General features: G+C 37.1%; 1 protein-coding gene across 1 annotated transcript in view; it reads left to right on the plus strand.

Annotated features, from left to right (window-relative positions):
• sorcs3a (sortilin related VPS10 domain containing receptor 3a) overlaps window positions 1-18514 on the plus strand; it is a 169213-nt gene extending 150699 nt beyond the window's left edge. Inside the window, exons 19-27 of the mRNA XM_023798977.2 lie at window positions 3216-3402; window positions 3661-3794; window positions 3975-4098; window positions 4514-4626; window positions 11464-11595; window positions 11703-11802; window positions 15166-15271; window positions 15615-15775; window positions 16826-18514. Of these exons, the coding sequence (XP_023654745.1) occupies window positions 3216-3402; window positions 3661-3794; window positions 3975-4098; window positions 4514-4626; window positions 11464-11595; window positions 11703-11802; window positions 15166-15271; window positions 15615-15775; window positions 16826-16884 (1116 nt within the window). The 3' untranslated portion in view covers window positions 16885-18514. The remainder of the gene's footprint in view (window positions 1-3215; window positions 3403-3660; window positions 3795-3974; window positions 4099-4513; window positions 4627-11463; window positions 11596-11702; window positions 11803-15165; window positions 15272-15614; window positions 15776-16825) is intronic.
• The last annotated feature ends 1093 nt before the right edge of the window (window positions 18515-19607 follow it).

A 19607-nucleotide genomic window follows, 5' to 3' on the forward strand; every position in this document is an offset into this window, starting at 1 on the left:
CTATCTGCACGCTGCCATGACAGTCAAATGCTGTACAATGAAGTTAGTCAGCAGCTACACCTCCCTGTTCAGGAATAAGGAATCGGGAGATACTGTCAGGTTGACATGGCATGGTGTAGGTGGAAATGAGGGGGTCCCAAGAGACACGGGGGGGTTAGTGACAAAACTGAACCGAAGCACAAAATAAAGGGCCATGAGGGGTCAAAAATAGACAGGGGAAGAAATAAAGAATTAACTGAAAACCATAGAATAAACACAACTACCGAACTAAGCAAAATGGAGCCCAGGACTGGGCAATAGAACAGGGTAACACACACACAGAGTAACAACAACACCAGTAAGGAACTGAACACAGGTAGGCACTTATACACAGGAACACCAGGGCAAACACCAAGGAACAGGTGCAAATCATAATCAGATTAACAAATTGAAAAGCACTCGGGACAACAAGGAAGAGGTGGAGCAGATTACAATTAAACGACTGAACGAGCATGAAACTAAGGAACTTTAACATGCACCAAATCTAGAACGAGCATAACACAGAAAGCTGAATACACTCCAAGTCAGCCTCAGACCCACAACTGGCAGGCTCTCAGTCTCTAAGCCACGTACTCATCCCAATGAGCCATGCAGGAGGCTGGGGAATAGGGATAGCACACTGGGGCGGAAGGACAAGAGACAGGACAGAGAACAGGATGACCAGCAACACCTGCTGGCCAAACGGGCAGGAGACATGAAGAGCAGGGTAGGATGGGCACTAACCCTGACAGCTACAGATACCTTGTTACCGTCAGTGACCCTTAAAGATGCGCTGCAGTTAAATAAATGGCTTGAGTAAAATATTCATAATAGAACCCTCTAGACCAGTCTTGGTGTCATGACCTGCTCGTCCAATCTTCCTGTGTGCCACGCCCCCTTGTTACCTTGTGTGGAATCTCGGTGTTTTCAGCTGTGTCTAGTTGTTGTTAATCAGCTCTGTGTATTCAGTGCTTGCGAGTCTGTCTTACCGCTGGCCAGTCATTGACGTTTCGTGACGTTGGTTCCTGTTTTGCTCCCTGTGCCTCGCTGTTTCCTCATTAAACCCCGTATTCACCCGATTTCCCGACTCAGGCTCCTGCTTCCGCGGTTCCTGCCCCGTCGCTCGTAACACTTGGAGGGCCGGGGCCCTGTGTAGCTCAACAGCTATGTGGTAATTAGCAAAGGAGTTGAATCAGGTGTGTTAAACGAGGGGAAACCCAAAAATATGCAGGGCTCCGGGCCCCCAGGACTGGAGTCTGACACCCCTGCTCTATAGCTTATAATACAATTGTTTAAACCTGATTTTGAGATTTATGGAAAAATTAAGAAAAAACAAAAGTGAAGTCAAATCAACTTAGCCTTACAGCCTCGTTTACTGCTTCCTGATTAGTTCTACAGAATTTGAAGAATATTTTCAGGATATGTGCTACGTGCAAACAGGTTGAGCTTCTTGTGTAAGGTAAAGGCTCTATGACAAAAGTCTTTCCTTTAAAATAATACAGATAAACAGATCTGTTTAGCAAGTAGCCCTAACAGCCGTGACAGCTGGAATGCTTAATGGGGTGATTGATTTTGAAATATTTTAAATATTACTAAAACACAAACAGATGTATAAAATACATGATTCCATCCATGTTCTGGCCGCTTATTGAATACAGGAATGTGGGGAATATGCAAGACAACAGACCATGTTGTGTAATGTAGGTAATATATAATAGTACCAATATACAGTAGTATTGTATAGCAGTGTTTCCCAGCACAGTCCTCGGGGAACCCCGGACAGTCTGTTTTTGCTTCCTCTCAGCTCCCAGCACACCTATACTAGGTTTTCGGTGTTCCTGATTGGCTGGGAGCTGGAAGGGAGCAAAAGCGTGGACTGTCTGGGGTTCCCCAAGGACTGGTTTGGGAAACACTGTTGTATAGTATCTCATCATTACTGCCATTAAAAGAAGCTTTTCCCGAATAGTTAGTTCAAAATGATGAGAAATTAAATACATGCTGTTATATTTTAAGAAAACTTTTAAGTTTTTGATACAGTGAGCATGATAATCGCATTTGTCATGAAAACCTGAAATCCTACCTAAATATATACTGAAAATACATCATTTCCTCCTAGAGTATAAAGAATAAATGTTTCTGAAACCAATTGCAAAACAAGAAGAATAACAAACACTGCATTATAGCCACAGAATAATGCCAGTTTATGCAGTTTATGTTTTTTTCCCTCATACTGTGAAATGTTTCTGCTGCTTTTTCTGCAGCCACTTTATGTTTAAATTTTCTACGCAAGGAAGCATAAAATATCTCATAGCCACCCAGTGAATCTGTGCATCTCTTCACGTTCCGCAGCACTCAAAAGCAAACCAAATGCCTCAAAAAGATAATGTTTGCATTTGTAATAATGCATTACCACTTCTCACGACTCAAGCTGCATCACAAATGAATATCACAAATGTACTGTCTTACACTGCGCTAGAGGGAGATCTGGGATTTGCAAGCTGGGTCAGATAACCCCAAATTTGGATGCTGCCATCACTATTGGCTGCTGCCATTCAATCTAAAGCTACTAACTGCCAGATGTAGCCCCAAAGGAGCCTGCAATTTGCATGGGTCCATTGATTCATTTGCAGGGGCAGATCATAAGGTGAAAAATATGCAGCCTATTGTGTCTATTCATTTTGCCGTCTGTCATTTCTATGCATGGATTCTGTATCTGAATCCTGAATTATCCTTTATCCTGTTTTTTTCCGCATTGTGTGACATCAAACGAAGATACACTTAATTATCTGAACATGTTGTTTTGTATTTCAGTTTAATTTGCAAGCTGACACTAATCATAAATGTTATTAATCGCAGTCACATGAAACTTTTTAATTAGGAGCCTAATGCACTAATGCACTACCAGTTTTTTAACTTTGATATTATGTACTGTACATGTGTCTAGGGGAAATTGTCACAGTGCAGTTGAGTCGTAATCTGAAATATTCCATCCAGCTGGCTTCAGCAGTAGAATGATCACCTCTCAGAAGGCAAATGTCAGAAAGTTACACTAGTATGATTGCAATAAGCAGAAGCATTAGACGTGTATTGTGAAAGGAAAGGAACGCTATCCGAGTGATCAAGTAATAATGAAAACATTCATCACATTTCGTACAGCAGTGTAAAGGGGAAAAACTTGTGCTTCTGTCCGCCCACAGGGTGATTCTATGAGAACAAACATTCAGTTGGATTTTGGGGATGGCATAGCGGTGTCCTACTCAAACCTTACCTGGACGAAAGATGGAATAAAACATCTTTACAAAAGTGCTGGAATATTTCGAGTTACTGCACTTGCAGAAAACAACCTTGGATTTGACAGCACTACACTTTACTTACACATCAGCTGTAAGTAAAACAGATCATCTTCTTACGGCGACATCTTCTTATCTCATGTTACCATGCAAAGTTTTGAAATCTCACTTATTGTCACTAAATGGGTTTTGGGTTACTAATAAGAATGGTATGCCTAGTACATTTTGTCTACAAACAGGCAATAATTATTATATACAATCAATAACATAATTCAGTATCTTGATTTACCATCACATATAAATAGTTAGGTTAAATGTACATATTTATAATGATGTGTGTGATGTCTTTCAGGCCCAATAGAGCATGTCCATCTCCTAGCTCCATTTGTTGCAATCAGGAATAAGGAGGTCAACCTCACTGCCGTTGTCTGGCCAAGCTATCCTAGAACCGTAACCTATTTCTGGTGGTTCTGGAACAGCACTGAGGTAATGTCTAAGTGCCGGGTCAAATTTATGTTCTTGTAAACATAAACAAATGTGAACATGCTTATACTTGTGCTTTGTATAGAAACAATACCTTGGAAATATATATATATATATATATATATATATATATATATATATATATATACCTATACGTTTACCAATTTCTTTTGTTTGTTGTAGCCAATAGTAACCTTGGAAGGAAGCATTTCCACTACTTTTGCAGCAGAGGGAATGAATACAGTTACAGTCCAGGTGTCTTCTGGGAATATAATATTACAGGATACAAGAACAATAGCAGTCCAAGGTAAATAGTAGTTATAATTGTTAATTTTCTTTGTTTTTATATTGAAACCTTTTGAATTGTTTTTTTCCCAGTTACAACCTTTGACAAGAATAAAAAGGGATATTCATTGAACCACTGCTTATAATTCACATTTGTTGCCCTGTCATGACAGAAGTATTACCATTCTCCCTTTAATGCTTTTAGAACTGTTATGCTAATGTTAAATTTAATTAAAAATTGCATTTGTTTTTCAGAGTAATATACTAGTTTGTTAAATATTCAAGATAGGACTATACTGTCGTCTTGTTAAAAGCAAGGCATTCATCTTTTTAACTAATAGACTGTTCACCTGTAGAGAACTTATCATGGAGCTGGGTCCTTGAAAATTTTCAATGGAAGAATTATTAAAAGATGGCCATTTCCTATGTTTTCACAGAGTTCTTCAAATCACTCCTTTTATCTTTCTCCCCTAATCTGGATGAGTACAACCCAAACATCCCAGAGTGGAGGCAGGACGTAGGAAGAGTAATTAAGAAGGCCCTTCTACAGGCAAGTGCGGATGAAAAAGACAGAGAGCAGTGAGGATATCTGTGGTTCATATAAAAGCTTAGTATTACTCATTTGTTAATTTTAGAATTCACCAACCAATAAAGCAGTTGGTAAATTAATATCTTAATACATTTGGCAGCCACTTCCTACAGTAGATGCAAATAGTGAATCTTTATTAAGACTGTGCTCTCTTCATTTATTTTTGTATTTGTTTGTTTTTGCAAAAGATTAGTGAACAGAACAAATTGGCCAATTTAAGATATATAGATTGCATATGAGGTTATTATATAATATTAGCAGTCATCGCAATACAGAAATCTCAGAAAAAAGGCTAAAAAGTTGTACCTTTGCTTGTCACTGGGGCTGTACCCTCAAGGGTCTGTCAATTGTACCCTTAGCTGTAGGTCACTGTAACCCTTTTAACTCTGAGGAACATTTCTGTACCTTTAAACATACAATTACAAGGGTACAGCCCCAGTGTCAAGCAAAGGTACAGTATACATTTTTACTTAGAGTGTATACATTTCTTAGAGTGTATACTGTACATTTCTTAGAATTATAGTCTCACAGGTAAGTTGACTGGCAGGTAGCCTATTTGACCAAATTATCAAATTAGATACTTATGTTTTTCTAATTTGATTGTTATTGCTCTGTTCCGGTGCTTAGACTGAGCTTGCAATGTATTGTAGGCAAATGCCCAAGTGACCAAACACCCACTGTTTGCATTGTGCAGAGCTGCCTATTTATACAGCTTGTGCAAGAGCATGGGCTCTGTCTTTTCAAAGGACCCCTAACACGAAGGGGTTTAAGGGGTAAACAGATGCAGGTGCGAAAACAATACTTAACAGCATAAAGGAAAGCAAACGAAGATAGTTTAAGTGTTATCCTTAGCAAACGGAAGAACGAACAGGACAATGATATGTTGACGGCCAAGCAGAATACAAAACAAAGTACCAACGGCTCTCTTTGGGCTACATGTAAACGAGTTCTTTCCTCCCTGGAATTCCTCTACTTTCTGCTTTTGTGTTGTCACCGGACCAATTGAAGGATAATTGGTCAGGCGGCCTATTTCTTACTGTGACATTCTGTGACATTCATACTGTGGAATCCTGGAGGGACCAGCCATTTTCTCAGCTCTCACCTCATTCCCCCGCTAGCTGGGTAGAGTAGCTGCCCTCAGAGGTGTTGGCTAGCCGTCATTTAGTCTTATACCCAATTTTTGACATTCTTGATCGACATCACACTACATGAAAGTCAGAATGATGATATGTTATTATAAATACATAACTTAAACATGCTTTGCAAAAACAAGACTCGCTAGAAGAGAGACTATTATCTTGTAAACTTAATCTTACAGCCTAAAACAAGTCAACTGCAAAAGAAAAAACACCATCATATATACACCCTGACTTGAATGAAAAATTGAATTGAAAAATTCAGTGTATTAAGTCTAATTTGAAACATTGTGTCTCCAAGAAGAAATTTGCAACAAAAAAATACTGATTTATTTCTTAAGATCAAAGAATTGCTGGCAGACAGAAGCAAGGTAATTAAGACTTAGTGCTGAAGGGATGCTGAGCATCCTCCTGATATACAAGTCATTCTCCAGAAAAGCATAATATGCAACAGTATAATCACATTAAATGTCACATAAAACTGGACAATTAATGACAGTTATTAAAGCATTCAGCTTAAGAGGTGCTAGTAGTTGCTGGTTCTCTGATCTCTGATGTCTACAAATTTATGTTTTACAAATACAGCTCATTTCTTGATTTTTCTTTCAGGTTTATTGATATCCATAACAAGCAGTGTGTTTTGAAAGACCCATCATCTGTTGTGCTGTGGGTGGGATTACAGCACACTGTCAAAACTACATTTTATAGCCTGTTTTAAGTACTGAATTATATTGAAAATGTTTGCTACAGCACGGAAACAGAACATTTGAAAAACAGATTTTCCATGTGCAGCTGACTTTATAAATAAATTAGGAACCTGTTGTACAGCTATGTTTCAAGTTTTGCTGTAAAAATGTAAATGGCATCTGAAAGAAAAGCGAGTAAGCAATTTTTTTTGAATTATATAAAAGTTTCATGCTTTTGTTATAAATAGATCAGGGCACAACATTTGCAGATTAGTATATTATGAATATATGACAAAAAGGCTCATTTCATATTAATAACATATATTCTTTTACAAAACATGCCTTCAGAAAATAATTTAGGTGGAAAACATCAGATGAATTGTATAGTTGTACTGAAACACTTTACGTTCTCTCTTTGAGCTGACTTTCCAAAAGAAACATTTTTACCGATTTGTACAAAGCAATATCTCAGAGAAGTTAGAAATAAATATTTACCCAATAGTCTACAGAAGGACCTCCCTTGGCAATTGAACTAGTAACCTTCATGTTCATGTCTTTAACTACTAGGAACTTTCTGTCCTTGTCTTACAGTATGTAGCGGTATAAATGAATGAAAGAAAAAAAAAGGTATCGAACTGATACAATGTAGTAGAAATATATATAAAGGTGTATTACTATTGTTTTTTATCATAAAAAAACATGGTTTAATGTAATAACTCCCAATGCAGTTATTTTATTTGGACAAAACTGTATAAATATGTGTTCGTTATATTGTCCATCCCTTATATTTTCTAACCTACTTGTCCATTTTCAAATACTTAAAATACGGACATTTAAATGAAGGAAGACTAATTAAAATAAGTGTTCCGAGTAATGAAATATATCCTGTTGTGAATAGAGTTACTGTATATTCTCTATATACTGTATATTATAAACATTCTTGCATATTCAATATACTGTAAGCCATATATGCAGTACACAACAAAAACAGTATATGCAAGAAAATGTTTAAAAGTGAAATTATATATAAATATATATTTTTTTATTTTTATTTTTTTTATTTTTAAAATACATGCACACAAACTATGCAGATCTGCAGGTCTGTTTTAGTACATATTTTTTTATCTTCCGTTCTCAGTGGCTTGTAGCAGAGGAAGGACTGTCTGGTGCTTTTTAGTCTTTTAAGTTAGGTATATTACCCTGAGAGTTTGCAGCTGGCTTTCTTGATGGGGATATTGTCTTGGAAAAAGAGAAAACATTCACTCACAGTCCACCTTCGCAGTTTCTTGTGTCTTGTCATTCCGTCCTTGAGCTAAGTAGTTTTCCCCAGAATTTGCACCAGGGCCTATGACATTTTCCATTTCTGATGCCATAAACAGTTCAATACTAGACTACCCAGTCAAACATCTCAACACAGGGGGACACAAGAGCCCCTCATTGCATGTCAACAGCCGTAACAGGAGACTCCGTGCATCCTTACTGAGGATTAAGCCATCCTCTTGTAACTGGTATGTTGACCTTTCCTCTTGCACCGCTATAAATTTGGCAGGAGGGAAACCTGCAGCATTTTGGATAAGTGGATAGCTGGTGTGACTGCTAACGTTGTTGTCCAAAGAAGCACAGGTGGCAGACCATAGTGGGATGATCCATGTGTGGGTGGACAACGACATTCTGAGAAGAGTGGTGTTTGAGTATGTGGGTTTTTCAGGAACACTGTTAGAAAATAGGATATGTAGATGCCCATTTGCCTTCAGCCAGCAGCTCCTTGACCCCTCCTGCAGGCAATGGTTTAAATTAGAGTTGATTGGTTGTGAAAATTTGTGTGGTGCTAGAACAGATCACCATTACTTTGTCTAAAGCTCTTCTTTTTACCAAAGATACTGCCAAACCTCCTCCTAATGCAGCAGTAGTCATGTTAGCATAGACCATTAGCAAAAACTTGCATTTTTGCTATTTTTAAGACACTAAGCAGAAATGTGTGTGTGTGTTCTTGACCAGTGATTCTCAATCTTTTTACACCACAGCCCAATTTTTACCATGGCATGTCAGTCACAACCCTGTATCAAGTATAAGTTTAAATTAACGCTATGATCAAGCGCGCAGTGCTCTCTGAAATGTATGCTTATCAATGCCTATCATACAAATCTGATTGGATGTGCCAGTGAATTTTAAATTAAGCATCTGTGGTTTGGCTTCTTGTATTGGATGAGTGTTCACTAGTTTTGCGCTAAGCAGTTGCAGACCCAAGACCGGTTTATACAGGTGAATTCTAGGATTTGGGCTGGGAAATCTGATTGTGGATCTGCATAGGAGCTTGCTGGCTTTAAAGTGCTTACATATTCAGCTCTGCCTTGCGACCCTTTAGGACTTGTCGCGACCCAAATTTGAGTTGAGACTCATGGGTAGTGAATCGCCGTTTGGTTTGTATAATTTTTTTATACTCCCATTCAGTCGTACTTGAGGCAGCAGTTACCTTTTCACCGATTGATGGACAATAATCTTTATCTTCCTATTACCTGCACTGTAGATTATCTTGAAGACATTATTTAAAGCGAATTTGTCATAGTCGGAATAGGAAACCCAGATAATGCAATTGGGAGACGATTTACTCCTGCAGGTATATTTTCAATCGGACTCAAACTGGCCTAGGTACTCTACGCATGCTTCGTAGTTCTCCCCCCTGAGCTTTGGCCTGGAATTTACAGAAGAAGCTTGGAGCATAGCAGAGGACATACAGCATGTACCCAATGTACGGCGCTGTAAAGCTGTCCAGTTCACAGGTCGACTAAAGGGCACTTCTCCACCGCACCAACACTTCAAGGTGTCGGTTTTCCATTGTCGTAAAGACTGGTACCACTGCCGAATGACATCACAAAGCGAGGCTGGGTATTCTGTACTGAATTCGAAAAATGGCTGTATTAGGACTGGACGACATACGATATTAATACCAACATCGTATGTTATGCACATCATGCATCGCTAATCAGCTAGATTAAGATCAGGCTTTTTCTTGCCTTAAATTTAGAAGGGAATATTTTAGCGCAGGGAGTTTAAGTCTTGCTAAAACAAAAACCTAGTGAATTTTGCAATTTTAATTGTTATTTATTTTTTTTTATTTTTTTTCAAGATTACCTAGTATACATTTAAAAATCAGTTTAATGTTTATCTCCACTGCATGTGTTCTCTGAGACAATCATAATTATTTTCATCCTGGCTGTTAAATCACTCCTAGATGGGTTTGTGAGAAATTCATGTGGAACTCCTTCTTTTGTTTCATAAGGTCCCAATAATTATTACAACAAAATCACATTGCAATATTTGAAGATTTTCAAAGTCATAGTATATTGATTAAATTTTTTGCTATGCTATTCTGATCTTTTTGTATCCGTTCTTCTGACCAGATCGCAAGTAAAGAATGTGTCACTTCATTTGTCTACACATCCATTATTAATAATTTTATTACTTCTTATGTCTGTGATGGAATAGGTCAACTGGAAAAAGCCCAATACTAACAGGGTGAAAGGAGACATAACGCCACCTATTGTACCGGAGTCAAACATACTTCGGTCAATAAATCGTTTCCCCTCCTGTGCATGTATACTGGGACAAGGACAGTAGTCCGATTAAATGGCGTAGTCAAGCTATAACCGTAGCTCGACTTAGCTATGCATGTAAATGGACTGAATGAGCGAGGCAAAATAAGCCATTGGGTAGAGAGGTTTTGTATCTGGAATCTGTTTTGGGGTCGATTAATTGCTAATTAGCAATTGATTTTGAAGTTCTTGACCTTGGTCAGCCTCCTTATGAAGTATAGTCAAAATGTGGCTCCTGTTCAAGGGCAGGCATGTAAGTTTGCACACAGAGCTTTAAGGCGGCACTCTGTTTGGCATTGGGGGGGGTGTGAGAGAGGGCACCGTATCACCCTGGGAAGGTGACTTAGGTGACTGTGCAAGTTCAGCTAACTTGTTTTTTCCCCAATTGATCCTTGTTTTTCTTAGTTTTATATACAAGTGTGCATTCCTTCCGTCGCCCCAGGAGGCCCCAAGGGGAATGTGTCAGTCCCCATCACTCATACTATCAGCTCTTCTATTCTGTTTTTCCCATCCATGCAAAAAATAGCATGTGTTGGTTCCTGACTACAATTTTTTCCCCTATTTATGCTATGCATCTAACCCTTTCCCCTAGTATGAGATAGGGAAACATCTACCTTAATGTCTGGATTGGGTTTACCAACTCCCCCCTGTGTTATGTGGTTCTGTTCTCAAGCTGGTTTATAAATCCTGCAAAGTAAAATAATAAAAACTTAACAGTTAACTCAGACAACACTTATGCTCTATTAAGTTCTGTGAAGTGTCAGAGGTAATGATTTTAAGTAACATACAGTTTGTCTTGACCTTATAATTGGTTATTCTTTGTCATTCCACAGACTTGATTTATATCATGATTTTAGTGACAAGTACTAATTCAGAAAAGTGATGTTACCTTGACAAGGTACAGCTTATGTCGCCTGTAAAACACAGAATCGGTAGCATATATCACGAATATGCCAGGTCTGCGGCTTTTTTCTCTATATGGTTCAGTAGCTGCTTCTTATCTGTGTTGATTTTTAGAGAAACTTTTTTCCTGGCTTTTATATTATTACATTTTGTTTTCCTTTGTCTGGGCTTCTACTTGACTTAACTTTTGCAAGTAACTGGAAAACGTAGTGTAAAGGATTTCTGAAAATATAGCATAATACCTGTGATAGTTAAGGTTATTCAGTAATATTAGGCAGGAACATTGCATAGCGTACTGTACATATTTAAGTATGTTGTGTGAAACTTGAGGATATAGCTGACAGATAAAAAGCTTAATTAGCTTGAAGTGTTATTGAAAAAAATTAACTTGTTTTCTACTAGAAAGGTGTTATTATATTAAATATCTGATAGACATTTATTACATCCATTGTTAAATGTTCTTTTGCCATTTTACTGAAGGTGGCTGACATTCCGGAAGAGCAACTCCTGGTAGCTGTATTTCCTGGTTTGCCAACCGCAGCGGAACTGTTCATTCTACCGCGCAAAAACTATTCTGAAGGAAGGAAAAAAAGTGAAGAGGACCTGGAACACGTGAGCCACAATTTATGACCTTTGCTACCAGCCAGCAATTTTTTTGCAAATGTAAAGGACTTTTTTCTGTCTTTATTGCTATGATATGTACTTTGTTTCCTCAACAGATATCAGCAATTCTAGTCAGTGCACTTAATCAGAATTTGGTCGAGTTTGAACTGAAGCCTGGCGTTCGAGTCATTGTTTACATCACACAGTTAACTTTAGGTAAGACACTAATTATTTTAATTGTCATTTATATCAATACCCATAAGTGTGTTTTTTCAGTATTCAATGTGTTTTTCTGTTTATTTGGTAATTATCAATTCTGAGGATGTTTTACTACAAAACCTGTTTTTTTAGCCTTCAGTTAAATTTAGTAAAATTATGCAATTGGCTACAAAGTACTGGAACATTGCTTTCTCCTCCTGTGCACAATTAGCTGATGCAAATATGAACTATACTGTAGTACAATAAAAAGTGCATCATTTTATTTATTTAATAAGATTTTTTGCTTTTTGTTTTTCCCCATTCTATTCTACTGAGCAACATTATGATATCTAACGGTACTTTATGTGTGTGAGATATACAGTAGATTTACAATATGTGAAACATTATTGAACCATTATTGGCTGATCCCCACTTTTAACATTATGGTTTAGGGCAATGTGTGTACTTGGTAAAATAAAGAAATTGCATTAAAATAGATTTAAGATTTAGGTTCGGATATACAGTACAGAAGTTGCTACACCAAGATTTATGGGTGGTCATAGTCTGTGTTGGCTGAATAGCAGCAGCACCAGAAGTTTGTCTGGTCCAGTTCCAATGCCTTATATCAGGGGCGTCAAATTCCAGTCCTGGGGGGCTGGAGCCCTGTGTAGCTTAGTTCTTTCCCTATTCCACCACCAATGATTCAGCTCAAGAGCTGTGTGGTAATTAGCACAAGGTGCAAGGAGTTGAATCGGGTGTGTTAAATGAGGGGAAACCCAAAAATGTGCAGGGCTCCGGGCCCCCAGGACTGGAGTTTGATACCCCTGCACTACATGATCCTCTTCGTATGAGGCATGGTGATCTAAGCCCCAGAATAGCTTAGTTATGTGACTTTTAGATATGCGATTTGAATCTGGTACACGTTTTGTCAAATTCAGCAAATTTCTAATTGCTTTCTATGGGTGTGCACTGAAACAAACCCGCTGTTTCTATGCAGCCCCAGCTCTGTAAACAAGAAAAAAAAAACAAAGTGGCTCTGAATGAGCCACACAACATGGTTCCAGCCAATCAGCAACAGGGGGCATTCCCAGGGGGGAAGACTGGGAAAGCTGATTGGTTGGTCTTTCCTCTCCCCTTCTCCCCTCCCCATGTCCTATGCACATGCACGAATGCCCCCTACCTTTGTCGAATAACCTACCTTTAATGCACAATATGTAATGCACAATACCCTGCTTTGGAAAGAGATTTTCCCAAAGAAACCTACGTAACCAGACAGATAAGACAAATAAATAACAAAAGTTGCATCAATTTATAGAGCAGAGCATTTCAGCTGATGTATCATAACCTTGTTCAAAAAGCAAGTCCCCCTTTGGACCGTTATGCCAAAAATCCTGGTCACAACCCATTATGCTACCTGCCTCCAACCCACCAGCCAATTATCCAGCATCTGGCTAAATGAGAAGATAACATCGACAGCTTAATGTTAAAATCAAATAGTAAGCAGTACCATGAGACGACAAACACTGAATGCCGCACAGCCGACATAAATGGGTTTTATGGCTTGATGTGAATTTAAAGATATGAAAGGCCAGAGTCCATCAGGGCAGTGTGATGTCGTTTAAGAAAAAGCAATAAGACCTAAAAGCTGTCATGTGGTCGGAAAGTAGGAGTTTGGTGTCAACAGTCACTTTGTGATTCTTGGGGTCAGTGTGCTGGTCTCAGAGGTAATGGGAAAGGCCTGCAAAGGAGGTGACTTGAGTAGGTAGAGAAGATTGGATTTTGAGGGGTTTATTTTCAGTGGGTGGGCAGTTGTCTAGTTCTGGGTGGTTGTGAGGCACTCAAAGATACAAGGAGAGGCAGAAATAAGAAGTTGGTAGGGAGAGACAAGTCTTGCCGTTATCATTGCATTTCAGAGAGAAGCCACAACGACGGAACCTGCAAAACACAAGTATACTGTAAATACAACTGGCATGCGGCCGAGTCATTATCACTATCGTGACAGTGGTTAGCAATGCCTGCCCCCGGGGGGGTCTTTATGAATCTATCATAGAGCAGTTTTAAATGTGGAGAGACAAGCAATTCACACGCGTGCCTGTGATACCTTGACATGAAAGTGTAGCAGGGGAGGCTAACAGGTATCCGCTGTTTCTTCAAGTCATTCTGACCATAAGGTCATACAAAATCTTAAAGCAATATAAGTGTAATTGCATCGTTATAAATAAATACGGAAGGAAAATATTCACCATTCATTGCAGTATCTGTACGTATCTGTGTATATATACTGTATATATATATATATATAGTACATATGTATATATATATATTGCATCCACACACACACACATACACACGCACTGTTTCTAAGCAATCTAGATATATTAATAAAGAATGTGTCACCCCTGTGTTTGGCAAGCTTCAGAACACATACAGTCAGTAGTCAATATAATTGCATAGTGCCTTCAGTTGGCAGTTCCTTAAATAGACAGGGGGTCAACCACGAGTATTATCTTCTGAAATATGTGCTTCTGGACCTGACTGATTTATTGCCGTTTTTTTTTTTTTCCCCTGCCCACAGCAGGAAGGACTTTAATGTTTTAGAAAGGTCACTGCCGTCACATGTTGTCTTGTGGGGACGCTTGTAGCGGGTTCCATTCACCTCATTAACCCACAATTCCAGAACATGATATGTTCGCTAACAAAAACTATGCATGATTGTGGTTTTTTGGTGATATAGTATGTTTAAATATATTTTGCCACTATATTAATTAGCATGATGGAAAATCCTGTCAATCATTTTAAATTACTGCATTAACTGAATTTGTTCTAGTTATTACTAGTGCTATTTATATTAGCATTTTGGACCGTAATTAGCCATTATTTTATGTATCCAGGGCATTGCATCCTCTTTTGAAACAAAATATTTACGTTTACCTTTTTTGCCCACCAGTCGTGTTGATTTTATTAAAACAAAACTTTGCGAAAACCTTATAACTTCTGTTTCAACTAGGGCAAGTGAGAAATGTTACTTCTCAGCTGGAGCAATTGTAACTTTAAAATGAAAAAACATCTCCATTTGTGAAAATGCTACACGTTTGCCATCCTACTCATGGGTTCAGCTAAGCAGATTATTTGCAGATATGTTATATTTTGCTATGTCGGCTGAATAAATTATTTCCGAACACGAATGATATATAAATATATGATTAATAGTTGGTTACAATATTTTCTTGCATTCTTTGAATAACATTAAGTATAACATATAGAAAAGCATAAGCAAATGATGCATGACGAGAATTCAGGAGCAGATTATTTCCAGATGTAGTGTTTTTTGCTCTATAGCATTGCAATTAGATTTCTATTCATGCAAATTTTTATTTTCAGCTCCCCTGGTTGATTCCAGCCAGAGAAACAGCAGCTCTGCTATGCTGATGCTTCTATCAGTTGTGTTCCTGGGTTTAGCTGTTTTTTTAATCTACAAGTTCAAAAGGTAAAATCATTTCCGTTGTCATGACAGTAGCATACAGCTCACTCTCTAGTCCTACTCTGCAAAATGCATAATACTCTACTTGTTTCTTTTTCTGTCCTGCTCCTGGTTTGGCAAACAGAGACTATATCAGTCTACAAAGTGTGAATTGTATATAAACTCCTTTGACTAAATGTACCATTCTAGGCTAGAAGGACAAAACTGTGCATAAACTACACTAGTCAGCATGATCGACATCTGGCAAAGTATATTTAATATAAATATTGTCATGAATCACATAAACCTTTTACAGTGTTTCTATTCATTTTATTCTTTGCATCATTTGTGTTTTTCTATTTTTTGTAAGAAAAATTCCATGGATAAACATATATGCTGAGGTTAACCACGAGAAAGAGCAGGAGATGATTGGCTCTGTCAGCCAAAGTGACAGCACACCGAAAATAACACTTAGCGAGTTCTCCACTCCCAAGGAGCTGAAAGAGAAAGAACTGGATGCAAGGATTAAAGGTAAGTGCTGTATGTGAGATGTGAAGGAATTGCACAGAAAAACACTCAGTGAGAGAAAAGGAAGCATTACTGAAATAAAAGTTTCAATAAAAAAGTCTGTTGAGCCAAGGGCGTAACTTTGGCTGGAACATTGGGGGGGTTGAGGTCTCCACCCATTACGGGGGAAGCATGATTATTGGGGGGGTTATATTAGCTGGTTTTGATTTATTGGGGGGGGCTACAACCCCCCTATCCCCCCCGTAATTTACGCCCATGTGTTGAGCTGTAGGTAGAAAGGAGTGGAGATTTTATGATGAAAGAAATGGATAATTTTCCTCTTCATCATGTATCACTACACATAAAATTACTAAAATAAATATCTGTAAATGCCTTTGCCAATGCTTTATTAGCATATATTGCTCAAAAGTACAATTAGGCTAAGCGCAGTAGGTTGCTTATTGCTTTAACACTTTTGGGTGGGAATTCATGTTTGTTTTTGATCATATATCTTGGAAAACTGAAAACATAATGTCCATGCTGTAAACTAGACACATGCGCATATCTGGAGTGTTTCCTGTTTTTATTAACCGTAACCCTGTAGAATAAATGCTAATCATATTTAATAACTGATTATAAGTTGACATGGTGAATTTAAACAATAAAAGAGTAGTTTCTTTTTACAGTAAAAAAAGAGTGCAATTTAGAAAACCCGGGGACCTTGCCTAGGAAAAGTGATTGGCGGATGGATGGATGGAAGGATGGATGGAAGGATGGATGGATGGTTGGAATTTAAAGAATGTGATCTGACATTCAAAAGGCTGCATAATTTTATACATGCAGTGTTTCTTACCAGAAGTCATGACCCGGTTACTCAAGATAATACAGACCTTGTAGTGAGCATTTCCATCTAGGACCTATTTTCTTTCTACCGAAGATGATAACATCTTTAAAATGTATAGGCAGATTGATGGCAACTTTCAACCAACTGAGAACTTCATACCTTGCACCTGTTTCAAAACGATAAAGGTCTAATGTACTTCATTCTGTTTTTATGTTTGTCTTTTTTGCCAGGAGGAATTGGGATTGTCAGTGAGAGCACAAGGGAGATTCCAAACTGCACTAGTGTTTAAAAGAAAAAAAAAAAGTTACACATTGTACAGCAGTAGTGGAAATTGGGGGGAGGGGGGTACTTATTTTGTAATTCTGAAGGTTCATGTTAATAGTTTTGTAAGGACCTCATTTATACAGATTTGCATGGATGTCTTGTTTTATAAGATTTATGCGGTCAATCTAAATCTGCTTAACAAGGCATTTTAAGAAAGTTTCCCATTCATGTTTATGTAAAAGTTTGCAGAAGCTGTACACATGGAAATTGTTCGAGTATTTACTCCAGTTGTTCCATCACTGTTGGATTTTTTTTAATTATTTAAAAATATTGGATACTCATGATGGTAATAATCATTACTGTGTTTATTTATATTAATAGAAATGTGGTTATGTTGCTGTCCCACTGCAGCTGGTATTGGTTGTTACTCATGAAAACACACAAATTTAATTAACGTGGAAATTATTTGTTTCCGCTAAAATATACACGTTTTCCCATGTGATGGTGTTATGGGTTTATTGCAGTCTACTGTAGAATAATATATTTTTTTTTTTAACATTTCCAAATTTGCAAATATATTAAATATATAATTTTCACACTTTTGTATTGGATAAGATATTTTTTCTTATTTAATAACAGTAAGAAAACAAAATGAACAGGTAAGGTAGCTAATAATGGGAGAGGATTTGTTGCTGTAGTACAAATCCTAGAAAAGGTTTAGCTTTTGTACCCGTGAAGAAGATAGTTTACCTGAATTGTTAAAACATCGTATTTGACTATAAAAATATGTGACTTTGAAGGGAAAAAGGTGTTGACTGAAATAATAATAATAATAAAATCATCAGTAGCTACATAATAAAATCCTAATATTCTTTGACATTATTAAAATTATGTCTTTTTTTTGCAATTGGTACAATGAAATAATTTATCGTTTATTTGAATGACATTTGTTTATTTATTTTGTCAAAAAAAAGTTTTGTCTTAGTCCCGTTTCATAGGCCCTGATATATTATCAATGTTGACAATGTTTATAAACAGGTCGTCCTGTGGTGTAGCCCAGCCCTGGCTGCCTGGGGCGGGTCCCAGTATGTCCCCGCCCCCCTGCCCCCACCTCCCATGCCCCTGATCAGGGCTGAATTTCCCAAAAGCATAGAACTGTGCAACTGGATGGGTCCAACCATATAAGTTGTTGACGGGAGCTTTTGGGAAACACAGCCCAGAATGAATAGGTAGAGGATGGATGGATGGAAAGTGTGAACCGAAATCTATATTGAACAGCGCAAGTAGCACAGCTGCCACAAAGCTAGTTTAAATTCAAGAATAAATTTTTATATCAGTATCAACTAAGATATTGATATAGAGTATATTTTTAAAGTATATTTTATTAGAAAGAATTGTTTCTCCCCTATACCACAAAAATAACAGAAATAATAGTTATACCGCCACTTTAAAAGTATATGCTTATATTGACTTCAGACTAGAATGTATTTCAGTCCATGTATAGATGAAGTTGCATTTTATTATTATTATTATTATTATTATTATTATTATTGATGTCTTTAAATGCAATTGTAATATATGAAAGTTTGATTACAAGGATTTTATTGTGTCAGATAAAATCTGCTGTTCTCTGTATATAATGTAAGTACACGTGATCTCCAAGGGAAAAAAAACACATTTATATGTGACCAAAATAAAAGTATTAAGAAAAAAGAACAATCGAATTATATTTATTCTCCTTTTAATGTGGTCCTGGCTTGTGCATGTTAATGCTGACAATGCAATTTATATAGCATTTGCTATATATCTTTTTTTTATCGTTTTTCATTTTATTTTGAAGCTGGCCAATATGATTCACTTCTTTTTGTGTAGCCTGAATTCTTCCAGTTAAAAATAAGTTTCGTTATTAACAAAGGCAATTCAAACTGAACTGTAGATTTTGTAATATCTAGCATATTTTGTTTTTCATTTGCAATGACATTGTATCATGTCTAAATCTGTGCAATATTTATTCAATCTACATGCTCCACTTGGTTTTTAAATTTTGCATTTTTATATTTTTTATTTTTGCAAAAGTGGTTCACTTATTTGCACTCTATTTTAAATGGCAAATGGTAAAAAACATTTAACTCAATGTACACATTATAACTGAAACTGCAAAATGTTCATGCATATTAGCCACCTAGCCTGCAAAACAAATTTAGGCAATAAGCATCATTATTATACATTAACTGAAATCATGCCATAGGTGGTTCTCATGTATTTAATACTGTCCGCCTTCATGGATTTTTACACCATATAGAATTTTTTTTAAAAATCAGAACATTTCAATACACCAATGAAAGAAATGATGAATGAAATTGAAATGTCCCATCACCTACCAAATATACAGTAGAAATAGAAAAAGTTTCAACTTAGACATTGCTTGCCTACAGGAGATGCCCTGACTTTATATGCATGTAAATCATGTTTACATATCTGACAACAAATTTCAAGTAATTTTTTCCAAAACTATTCCAAGTTTAAATCCTCTTCCTTACCCAATTTTGATTTAGAATAGAATAGAATTTTCATTTACAGTCAGAAAATAGGTTACAGCCCAGGTACAGGTTAGTTCCCCAAGGTACAAACAACGTTAATGTACCCCCCGGGATAAGAGGATCCAACCAAAATGAAGGAGACATATTAATTAAGGTAACGTCATGTCATGCTAAGGATCATGTATATAAATTTGTAGTCACATGTTAT

The sequence above is a fragment of the Paramormyrops kingsleyae genome, chromosome 20 (genome assembly GCF_048594095.1).
Source record: "Paramormyrops kingsleyae isolate MSU_618 chromosome 20, PKINGS_0.4, whole genome shotgun sequence".
In the NCBI taxonomy this organism is placed as follows: Eukaryota; Metazoa; Chordata; class Actinopteri; order Osteoglossiformes; family Mormyridae; genus Paramormyrops; species Paramormyrops kingsleyae.